Source organism: Gadus chalcogrammus, chromosome 7, assembly GCF_026213295.1.
Source record: "Gadus chalcogrammus isolate NIFS_2021 chromosome 7, NIFS_Gcha_1.0, whole genome shotgun sequence".
NCBI classification, from domain to species: domain Eukaryota; kingdom Metazoa; phylum Chordata; class Actinopteri; order Gadiformes; family Gadidae; genus Gadus; species Gadus chalcogrammus.
In genome coordinates, this window is record NC_079418.1 from 2,555,390 (window position 1) to 2,567,780 (window position 12,391).

Below are 12,391 nucleotides of genomic sequence, written 5' to 3' on the forward strand. Positions count from 1 at the left end.
ATTGCGCAGACGCAGACATCTCAAACAAGGCTATTTACCGTCTGTATAGGCCTAGATGTTATGAGCCAATGCTACGACACTTTTAAACATGCTACGACACTTTTAAACACATATTTGCCTCCTTAGATGCTGCCATGCCATGGTTCTCTGAGTGGTAAAGGACCTAACGTTACTTCATCTAAAAAACTAAATGTGCAAATAAGTTCCCTGATGAAGGCAAAGTAGGAAAGCATAGCGCCATTTATGCTAGCGAGCCAACCTGACACGGTCGGATCGGATGTAGGCTTCAATGAACAAGTGATACAGATAAATTATGTAGTATATCATTTCTGTTGTACTTATAGCAATGTTTAATGACTTGGTTGTTTTCGGTTCTAAAGCTGTCCGATGCCAAACTTCGTCATGTTTATGTTTTTGACAGCTACGGCAGCTCGCAGGCTGTTGCCTGAGCCTGTTCTGTTGTCTACTACTACTAGTTAAGTATCTCCCCCTGCTGGTAGGATGTTTAATTGCTGCCCATACCTAGGGGACAAAGGGATTTTTTGGACATGGGCTATTGTACAAGGTTGTTCACCAGAAATGATATCTAGGACCTTCAAGGATCACAACCTGGGTGGACAACCTGTTCAACTACCTGCTGGAAAGCTACAGGGGGCCGAAATAGAAAAAGGTAAACACGGTTTAATGCAAGGGTACAATTGAAATGTTTTAACTTATAGATATCATCATAAAACTTTGCCTGTTGATTACTGGCATTAAAACAATGATTTTTATGTATTGAAGTTTTTTTCAAAAATGTTTGAATATATATATATGCAAATTTAGAATATTTCACATATTATGCATACATTTGCATATCTTTAAAAACCAAAAATATCGATATTGGTGGAGTTGGAGTTGAAATCTTTATTGCATTTTGACTTTATACAAGTGTGTTAAGTTTCTACATAACAAACTTCCTCTGTGAGAAATAGTGTCACAATTCTGGTTTGATAGTGTATAAATAAATGTGATTTGATAGGTTTTTTCATTACTCTGACCCAGAAATCTCAACTTCTAAATCACTTACATCTACTAAACTTTCCATAATCATTCTCAGCACTATTCTGTAGGTTATTGAAGAAGGATGTTTTCATATGTTGTTCATTGTCTGATTTATGACATTTTCTTCTTCAAAACATGCCGTAATGCATTTTTAAGACCTGTACATAGTTTTTTTTGATTTATAAAATCAAAAAAGGCTGTGTAAAAAATCCTTCTTTAATAACATTCAGAGTAGTGCTAAGAATGATTATGGAAACTTTAGTTGATGTAAGTGATTTAGAAGTTGAGATTTTTGGGTCAGAGTAATGAAAAAAAAATCAAATCTTGTCAATCTAACCACTATCAAACCAGAATTGTCACACCATTTCTAACAGAGGAAGTTTGTTATGTAGAAACTTAACACACTCATATAATGTCAAAATGCAATAAAGATTTTAACTCTGGCTTTATCCAATATCTATATTTTAGTTTTTTTTAAAGATGTGCCAATTTGTGCATAATTTGTGAAACATGCCAAATTTGCATATATATTCAAACATTTCTGAAAAAAACTTAAATTCAAAAAATCATTGTTTTAATGCCAGTAATCAACTGGCAAAGTTTCAAGATGATATCTATAAGTAAAGAAAAAAATGTTTACCCTCGCATTAAACCATGGTTCTGATTTTCTATTTCGGCCCCCTGTAGCTTTCCAGCAGGTAGTTGACCAGGTTGTCCACCCAGGTTGTGATCCTTGAAGGTCCTAGATATAATTTCTGGTGGACAACCTTTTACAACAGCCCATGTCTGTTTTCCAAAAAAATAGGGTTTTGCCCCCTGGGTACCATACATTTTTTTAGTGCTGCCACATAATGAAATTCATTGCACTGCATCGGGACTCACACTGCGCAACACAACGGCTATTAGATCATAATAATTTCACATGATCGATCATTGATTAATCATGCTCATCCCTAGTGTGCTTTAAAATAAATGTATGGTGATCATGAATGTGGAAATTACATGATTATTTGTTTTCCTTGTTTTTACCTCTGAATGAAATCCAGGGTAGAAGCTGCCTCGGGCTGGTATTCAATGTTGAAGGCATAATAAGACCCAAAGAGGACCGCCAGGGCAGAGGTGAAGTCCATCTGGAGGTTGGTTGGTGTTATAAACACCTTGCCCTCCAAGGCCAGCATCCATTGCTTCGCTGAGAGTGGAATCTCCTAGCAGAGATATGTATGTGTTAAACTTAATTGTTCACAAAAGTAATTACATATCAGAAGTTAATAAATAACTTAAAGAAGAAAATATTGTGTATAGAAAATTTACATCATAAATATTGGTATAAAATAAATAATTGTAAAAAAAAAAAGGAGGAGAAACAATTGCCAAAAAAGTGTATATTAGAAAACACATTTTATTTTTCTGTTTTTTCTTTAAAGGATTTTCTGGACTCTGGGAACCCTTCATGATTGTTCAAGTGTAGCAATTTTACCCAGCAGGATTATTCTTGGCGTCCTGGGAAGTAAGGACGCCAGATTAGATATACTTCAGTTGAACAGAAGTATATCTAATCTGAAATTACAAGGAAGTGATGCCAGTAACCGGCCATGTGATGTAAGGCCAAAAGGGGAAAAGTTGGGTGGGAGTGCTGCTCAGAACTGGTGCCTATTGCGGCTTCTCCCAATTCTTATTGGTGATCGAATAAAGAATCCCCTGGAAGACCAAGTCTGGTTGTTGTCCCTTAAATTTAGGGAGATAGTGGAGTTTATTTGTGCACCCAAAATCCATGCCAACCAGGTGGCCTTTCTTAACATTCTGATCAGGGAATATCTGGACTCTAGAGTGTCTCTTTTTCCAGACAAATCTGCGAAACCAAAACATCACTACCTTCTCCACTATCCAGACCTTATCTTAAAATTTGGTCCTCTCATTCGCCTCTGGACATTGCGCTTTGAAAGTAAGCACACATATTTTAAGCAGTGTGCACGAAAGCTCCGAAACTTTAAGAGTCTCGGTAGCACTCTGGCAGAAAGGCACCAGTTACTACAGGCCTACCTGCACAGTGGGAACATTTTTGCTCCCGTTCTCCAAATTGATCAGGCAAATGCATTTCATAGTCAAATCTACAATGCAGCGATTCAGCAAGCAGTGACGTGCAGGGGGTTAACAAAAGACACCACAATGGAAACAGCAAGTGCCACATACAAAGGCACCACATACAAAAAGGGCATGACTGTTGTTCTTAATCTCAATGACAGTGGCTATGTGCTGGGTAAGATTCCTCTAATAATAGTCAAACAGGAAAAGGTGTATTTTGTTTCGGAAAAGTATCAGTCAGTTCCAGTTTTGGACCTTGGGGTGCACTGTCTACAGCATAGCTGTGAGACCCAGTATGTTTGTGTATGTGCTGACAGTCTTGCTGACTATTACCCGGTGCCTGTATATAGGAGGTTTGATCTCGATCTTGCTGTTCTCCACCATTCTGTCTGTTTAGGTCACGAGTGATGGAGGACATCATACGTGGCACCCTCCCCCATATTGATGACGAGACTCTCGACTTGTAGAAAGTCTCTCTGCAATGGGTCTGAGGGAGGCAGACGACCTGATGTTTATCAGAGAAGATGACATCAAAGACCTGCTGTCAATTGTTGATTGCAGGAAACTTCTTCACAAATTCAGCAACAGAGGTAAGGCATAATTTATAGCAAAAGGGTCACTCTTGAGAAATCCAGTGGTGTTGCTGTCTGGCCACGTCGCTGGCAGACCCCTTGTCCCCACTAAGGAGCTGTGTTCCAAAGGATACGTCAACGTATCCTTTGGAACACAGCTCCACCAGAACCTGCACCTGCCCGTACCCCGGTTGAAGGGTCGCGTCACCAGCGTTGGCCTGTAGTAGATGGAAGAAAGAGATATAATTAGTTTCATCAAATGTATTCATTATTAAAAAAATAAATATGAGCAAAACAACACAATAATACTGACAGGATCTGTATGCAGAGATATCTTGTTCGCCTCGAATTGTGACCCGTTTGCTATACATTATCCCACTTACTAGATGGCTACCAACTAAATTAATCAATTAATTGAAACAAAATTAGATTTTAAATGTAAATATTTTATATAGAAATTGTATATCTTAAATGTTGGTATGCAGAGAAACATTAAACTTTATCTGTACATAAAGGCAGCCAACAAATGACCACTATGAGCCATCAAGACCTCTCACAAATACTGACCCTGACACCAGTCTCAGAACTGGAAACAACAGTGCAGTCCCCCATGATTCCGGCTGGAAACAGCAACTGGAACACATCATTTAGAATACCCCTAGAGAAGTGTAGAGCCAGCCTCCGGAGAATGCTGAATGAGAAGGAGAAGCCTGATATCTCGGACAGGAGACATATGGTTAGAATGATGGTGGATGAAATGAGACAGCATTGCCTAAACCCCACCCTCAGCCAGTGTGCATTTATTGCAAAAGGCATCATAGAACAATATCCCATTAGCCTTCAAGACAGGCCAGAAGAGGGAGAAAAGATGGGGAGTGGCCACTACACGCTCTGTCAGCAGCTGAAGTCCAGAGTCGACAATTTGAACAGAAACAACACTCTAGCTCGAATGAGAGAAGAGAGAAGGCCTGTTGTGACTCCTGCTGCCACTGCTGGCAACAGTGAGCCAGCCAGAAAATGTGCCAAAATAGACTCATATGGCTGCATTAACTGGCAGCCAATCGTTCTCCCAGAGGGAGAAACGAAGGAGTCTCTTCTTAATAAAAAAGAGGAGCTCAAGCTCATTTTCAGCCACGAGGGCCAAAGAGGAGCGGACAGGGCAAGAGTAGCAGAACTGATGCAGATTACCTTCGAGACCCAACGGCGCAACATAAACATGCTGCCAGCTATGCAGGAACTGACTAAAGAATGGCCATTCCTCTTCCAGAAGAGATTCCTCCTTGATCAATTCCACCAGCTGACAGGGATCTGATTGTCATAATTGCGCAGGTCTGAGCAAGTCGGCTCCTACTCAAACCATGGACATATACGGGGCTAGGGACGACACTGAAGTTGGCATCCGATTCGCAGCATCCGATACGGCAATTGCTGGTCCACCTTAAAACGGTCGTGATTGAAGACCACCTAGAATCTTCAAATCGGTCCTGATTGAAAACCACTACACCTAGACTCTTCAAATCTGGACTAAATTATCAAAGTGAGGCTAAACATTATGTCAAACATAGTTTCAGATTTGTGAAACCTTTACCCTGTTTGTGAAAATGCAATAAAGGCGCATTTTAATGCTTTTTAGGTGTCCAGACCGCATTAGAACTGATCCTGATTGAAAACCACTACACCTAGACTCTTCAAATCTGGACTAAATTATCACAGTGAGGCTATACATTATGTAAAACATAGTTTCAGATTTGTGAAACCTTTACCCTATTTGTGAAAATGCAAAAAAAAGCTCTCGATCTACCGGTCGATCTTCGTTCCTATCCTCACCTATGGTCATGAGGGCTGGGTGATGACCGAAAGGACGAGATCGCGGGTACAAGCGGCCGAGATGAGTTTTCTCAGAAGGGTGGCTGGCGTCTCCCTTAGGGATAGGGTGAGAAGCTCAGCCATCCGTGAGGAACTCGGATTAGAGCCGCTGCTCCTTTACTTAGAAAGGAGTCAGCTGAGGTGGTTCGGGCATCTCGTAAGGATGCCCACTGGGCGCCTTCCTTGGGAGGTGTTTCAGGCACGTCCAGTGGGGAGGAGACCTCGGGGAAGACCCAGGACTAGGTGGAGAGATTATATCTCAACACTGGCCTGGGAACGCCTCGGGATCCCCCCGTCAGAGCTGGTCAATGTGGCCCGGGAAAGGGAAGTCTGGGGCCCCCTGCTTGAGCTGCTCCCCCCGCGACCCGACCCCGGATAAGCGGATGAGGATGAGGATGAGGAAAGGCTCATTTTAATGCTTATTAGGGGTCCAGACCGCATTAGAACGGATCCTGATTGAAAACCAATACACCTAGACCCTTCAGATCTGGACTACATTATCACAGTGAGGCTATACATTATATAATACATAATTAGAGATTTGTGAAACCTTTTTTCTATTTGTGAAAATGCAATACAGGCTAATTTGAATGCTTTTTAGGGGTCCAGACTGTATTAGAACGGATCCTGATTCAAAACCACTACACCTAGACTCTTTAAATCTGGACTAAATTATCACAGTGAGGCTATACATTATGTAAAACATAGTTTCAGATTTGTGAAACCTTTACGCTATTTGTGAAAATACAATAAAGGCACATTTTAATGCTTTTTAGGTGTCCAGACCGCATTAGAACTGATCCTGATTGAAAACCACTACACCTAGACTCTTCAAATCTGGACTAAATTATCACAGTGAGGCAATACATTATGTAAAGCATAGATTCAGATTTGTGAAACCTTTACCCTATTTGTGAAAATGCAATAAAGGCTCATTTTAATGCTTTTTAGGGGTCCAGACCGCATTAGAACGGATCCTGATTGAAAACCACTACACCTAGACTCTTCAGATATGGACTACATTATCACAGTGAGGCCATACATTATATAAAACATAGTTACAGATTTGTGAACCTTTTTTCTATTTGTGAAAATGCAATACAGGCTCATTTTAATGCTTTTTAGGGGTCCGACTGCATTAGAACTGATCCTGATTGAAAACCACTACACCTAGACTCTTCAAATCTGGACTAAATTATCACAGTGAGGCTATACATTATGTAAAACATAGTTTCAGATTTGTGAAACCTTTACTCTATTTGTGAAAATGCAATAAAGGCACATTTTAATGCTTTTTAGGGGTCCAGACCGCATTAGAACTGATCCTGGTTGAAAACCACTACACCTAGACTCTTCAGGTCTGGACTACATTATCACAGTGAGGCTATACATTATATAAAACATAGTTTCAGATTTGTGAAACCTTTTTAATTTGAGGTAATTAACGTCACATGTTGTAACTGATTACACATTTAAATTCTTAATTATTATTTTTAAATGGCTAATTGTTAAATGGCTAAATAGTGGTTCTGAAATATATTTTATGAATGCAGACTTAAATGAGGTGCTGGTCAAATTGTATATATCGTTTAGTCACGTAGTGTTCACCTGTTGGATAATAAAAAGCCGGCGGTGCTGAAGAGAGGATGGAAAAATTACAAAACTATGTGAAAGCTAACTCTCCTGAACATTGACATCAAGGCGCACACGGTATGTTTGTTTATTTTTTTAGATGTACAATATTTTTTTGTATTTGTGTACTTTGTATTTGTGTATTTATTTCGTTTTTTCACAGTGACGTTGCTGGAACCAATTAAGTACTAAAAAAACGTCAACGAACATCAGTGAAGCGTCGTTCATATGTCATAATACGTTTGGGAGCAGTTATACCTACCCTACCAAACTATAGTGTCTTTCTACCTATACACCTGCGTTCAGGTAAGAGCAGAGCGCCACTCAATGCCCACACAGTGAAACAACACACAAGTACATTCGATTAGGCTCACACAGAGATATTAAAGAAATTCTGTTTCATGAGATAAAGAAATGGGATTACGGGAGTCTTTCATCTACGCCGTTGTTCACGACTATTTCCACCAGCTCTTCATTCTGAATGCGCCTGGCTTCAACAGCTTCTGCTGCTTTGTTGTAAAGCAGAAGAAGATTTGCAATGATTTTTATGGGGGGGTTATTGATGGCATGCAGGACTTAAATTATTTTGACATGTTAAGGCTTTCTTTTTCGTAAATTAGTCGTTCAAACTTACTCTGACCATAACAATGTGGCCAACACAGGAGTTGGCCCCAAGTTTATTTTTGGATGGTCGTCTCTTTGATGACAGTATCTCCTCTTCCGGGCTTTTTACCTTCTTCAAGGCCATCATAAAAATGCCAGCTTCTATCCAAACCTAATTTGTGGAATGCCACAAAGTGGTTTGAAGGCAGGTGATATGTCACAGCAGCTGGCTGGTACCTTTGTGACAAGAGTATTATACAAAAGACTGTAAAATATTAATATAAACTCATGGAACAAGTTCAAACAAACAGCAAAATCTTAACACAGCCAATTACATTATATGTACTGTATGTGAGTCTTACTTTCCACCAAGAATTGTTACCAGATGTGGCAAGGCTGTAGGATGATGCCTGTTTGTTAGGTTCCCATGGTTGATTACTGAGACAAGTAAAATACATGGCTCTCCATGCACGAAGACACGCTGCTGTGTTGTCTCATTAATAGGGCATGGTTTCAGAGCTGTTGAGATAAATGGAAGAATAAAGACTAATTGGCTTAATAAAATGAAATGTTAAACTCAACTCGACTTATTAGAGCATTGAAACTTTAATAACAAAAAGCGGCTCAACCTTGATGCTGAGGCAGGCTTGAAATGGTTTAATTTTGTAAAATTTGGGTGATATTTCTCTGTTGCTTATAATTGCATAAAGGCTTTCCATGACTAGGTTCAGAGAGACTTTTTTAAATGTTTTGAGAACATTGAATTAATGTAACAGTACAATGGTCACATCTATATGATTGATAAAGGTCAGCTAAATGTATAGTTGGTCTTCATACCTAAAGCAATTATTTACAATGTACGTAGATCAGTGGAACTGTTAGGTATATACTTTTAACAATGAATTATCTGAAATATATGCATGAACTTACCTTTTGCAAGGAAGAACTCTTAGGGATTCATTTGCCCACTTGTCAATATCAGCCTGTAAGTTCCCAAAATCTGCACATCTGGAAATAGAATAAAACATAATTGAAAAAAGCTAAGTAAATTAACATTAATGTGTATAATCTTCATCATTAACTCAAGAGACATTCTTTGTTCATACAATTAATTAATAATAAATAAAAGTACATTCATTTGATTTACCAAAATCAGGAAATTAATTTCATTTAAAAAAACAGGGAAATACTTACATGATGTCAACAGAGTTGCATGTCCTTTTTGCCACAGGGCAAGCAGAATTCTTGCAATTCTGTTGGATTTCAGTTTTGACCAAGTAGTCCAGTCGAGAAGCAACAAAGTCTTCCTCAGTCCCGAAGCAATCCCATGAGTTTCCCTTGAATCTGTCAATTTTGTTCAGCCACAGCAGCTTTCCCTGGGACCACTCCCTCTGTTCAAATAGCTGGTTAACTTCAAGCAGGGTAGAAATCCACGGGTCAAGGTGAGCAACTATTTTCAGATCGTTTTTAATGCATGGTCTCCTCTTCATCGAGAGATGCAGCATGTACAGGAGGTTGTCAATTGTACAGGTGTTTGTTATTGACACTCTTTGTTGTCCAATGATTCCCTCTCCTCCCCAATGTGGACAGGATCCCTTTTGCTTTTCTCCTGCATCTGACGATGTTTTATTAGGTATGTATGTTTTTGCCTGAACAGCTCTCTTTTTCGTTGGAGGAGGGGGGCTGAAGTACTTGGACTTTCTTTTATTATTTTTACTTCGCTTCCTCCATGTTTCCTCTTGAGACAATGGAAGTGTCTCTGGGCCGTCCTGTTTATTTGTCTCTTCAGACTTTGTAGGAGGCACACGTTTTCCCAACAATGTAACTCCCTTAAGTCTTCCAACCACAAACTCGTGCTGAAGCTGGAGGAAGTCTCCTGCTCTCCGGTGCAATCTTGAGGAGAGAATTACTTTTTTTGTTGTGCGGAACCAGTTCTCTACAACAGCATTACTGTCTCGGGTTTTGCCAAGATGTTTGAGCATCACACCTGTCCAAAGAGGCACAGTACCACTATACTGGAGAATGATATCCACAAGTGTTGGACAATAATGCGGATTTGGTTGGACTGCTCCTTCTGTGTCATCATCCTTCCCTGCTTCCTCTTGTGCTTTGGTGATGACATCTTTGATAGGAGCAAAGAACGGGGAGGATTTTGTGAGAGTTCTGTTAATCTCTGCGTCTTCAAAATCAACTGCACTGTGGTCTTCATCTAGTGTCTCTTTCAAAGTGACATTGTCTGTCTTCTGCATGTGTATGGCATCCTGCAGTGCTGTTAGATGTTCCTTACACCCCTGTGAGTCAGTCCTTGTTGAAAATACATGTGCCATACACCTTGATATTGCCAATACCTCACCAAATCTTGTGGAATTCTGAAGGAGGGCAAAACAGTACGAAAAAAACTTTTGTCTCCTTTTTGCACTGCACCTTGGACATCTTCATGCTAATCAGCTTCAGCATGTGAGCAGCACAGAGGTGGATGACTGTCAGCTGAACTGATTGCTGCCCTTGGCATACCTGAAAGCAAAGCTTTAGATATTCTGGAACACTAATGGTGTTGAAGGCCTGAACTACAGCGTGTATCATTGCCCAACTGAAATCAGTTTCCACCTTTTGTGGTTTTAGATGTTTCTGAAACAACTTGTAGTAGTCGCGACGCAGGCAAGTTAACCAGTGCAGTATGATTGGAGTACTTTGGTCAGCTGTTAGCATGTCTGCCAGAGGAACCACAGTTTTGGTTGTCGATAAACAGGGATTACAAAGGGCATAGTACAATATAGACTGGCTGGACTGGTGAGGTTTGGCAACGACACTGCCAGTGGCATCCAAATACAGAAAACAGGTATTTTTCTTTTGTAGATCTTGGAGAATATTTAGCTGGGTCTCCGAATAACAATGCACAATAAAAGGACAGATTGCAATAAACTGCACACTGCTGTGCTTTATTTTGGTGCTGGGATTTCGCTCATCCTGCATTTGCTGTATAGCAAAGCACTCCATGAAAATATCCTTATCCAGGCGATTCTGAAGATTTTTCTCGCTTGATATCTTTTGAAGGACTTTGAGGGACTTTACATCATTGTGGTTGCCTGCAACAAGTTTCTCTTCATCCGCACTGGCAAGAGTTTTAGTGTGGAGAAGCATGGGAGAAAATTGTCCAAGTTTTCCTTTAAGTGTTTCCCGCTCAGGTTGTCGACAGTGTCGTGTGTGCTGTTCATAACAGCTATGGCCGCCGACATTTCCCTGGACTGCGACATGTACCTTTACTTCACCTATAGTGAGATTTGGATCGTCAGCCATAGAGAGTGCAAATGTGGCACAGCCTGTGAACTTACATACAGCCTTAGCCTTCCAATACATCCCATTGGATTTTCTGCTCTGAAAACATCTTATTTTGTTTGCTTTGAATGCAAGGACACAACATTTATTGACTTTACCTATTTTATTGCTAATAAGGTCAGTCCAACCCTTTTTTAAGACTCTAGCTTCCCTATCGTCTGGTTTGATCGTAGACCATTCCTCCCTCGTCAGGGTAACATAGAAATCTCGAGTAAAGGATGGCGGGTCTGCATCAAAGGATAACCTCCTTTTTATGCTTACGTCTTGTTCTGGGTATGTTGCCTTTGGATCTGTCTTGCAGGAAGGACAGTGCCATGGGGAAATGGCAGCAATGTCCTCTACACTTTGGTAGCCAATGCAACCTGGATGAAACCAGTCTTTGCAGATGCTGCATTGGCATTATGGCTCGCTAGGATTGTTTGGCTGCCTGCAAACACAAAATAACGTGTCATCAGGGTAGTCATTTTCGTTGGTTTCAATGCAGTCACCCGTATTCACCCTGGTCTGACTCTGAGCAATGTCTTCTGTCTCATCTTGACCCTTTCCATGATTTGTGTCCTTAATCTAAGACCTGGGGCCCTATCTTGCATCCGGCGCAAGTGACTTAGTCACTGGCGCATGTGTCGTTGCTAGTTTACAACTGGCGCAGAGCGTTCTTTTCCCACCAGCGCCACTCGCCGGTAAATTAGGGATTGATCATGCGCCCCAAGGGGCGGTTCGGCGGAAGGAGGAGGCGTGTTCTGGCGCAAACGGTATTTTGCCGTCTCTGAATACCATTGCGCTACTGACCAGGAAATACCTGGTTTAAAGTCAGTGGCGCGTTGTTCAGACGCTATTTTAAGGGCGCATGCATACATGCGCATGCGATGCATACGGATTGCTTGTGCACCTCGCGCATACACTTTGCTTCTCTCATCTACCTAGCCGCACATTCTTGGTAAATTATTTGGGAAAGAACAGCTGATGCAGCGGTAATAAGTTGTACTTTTAAATCAATGCATCTGCAAACACCGTACAGCAAACACATATTTTCTTGACACAGACATCGTGTAGGCCTACATGCCCATAACTTTTAGGATTGATGAGTAGGCCTATTTGATCGTGAAAAACATTGTTTTACTAGGGTGACCAGACGTCCTCTTTTTCCCGGACATGTCCTCTTTTCGAGACCTAAAAAATGCGTCCGGCAGGGATTCCAAAAACGTCCGGTATTTTGCCTCGTCGCAAAAAAAAAAAAAAATATATATTATTGTTAT

At 40.7% G+C, this 12,391-nt stretch overlaps 1 protein-coding gene across 1 annotated transcript; it reads right to left on the reverse strand.

Annotated features, from left to right (window-relative positions):
- Nucleotides 1-6,914: 6,914 nt before the first annotated feature.
- LOC130385714 (uncharacterized) lies at nucleotides 6,915-10,202 on the reverse strand. Its single transcript, XM_056594376.1, has 2 exons — nucleotides 8,994-10,202; nucleotides 6,915-8,807 (listed from the first exon to the last, which is right to left on the reverse strand). Exons 1-2 carry the CDS (start codon nucleotides 10,124-10,126, stop codon nucleotides 8,726-8,728), a joined length of 1,215 nt encoding a protein of 404 aa, XP_056450351.1. The 5' UTR covers nucleotides 10,127-10,202; the 3' UTR covers nucleotides 6,915-8,725.
- Nucleotides 10,203-12,391: the final 2,189 nt, after the last annotated feature.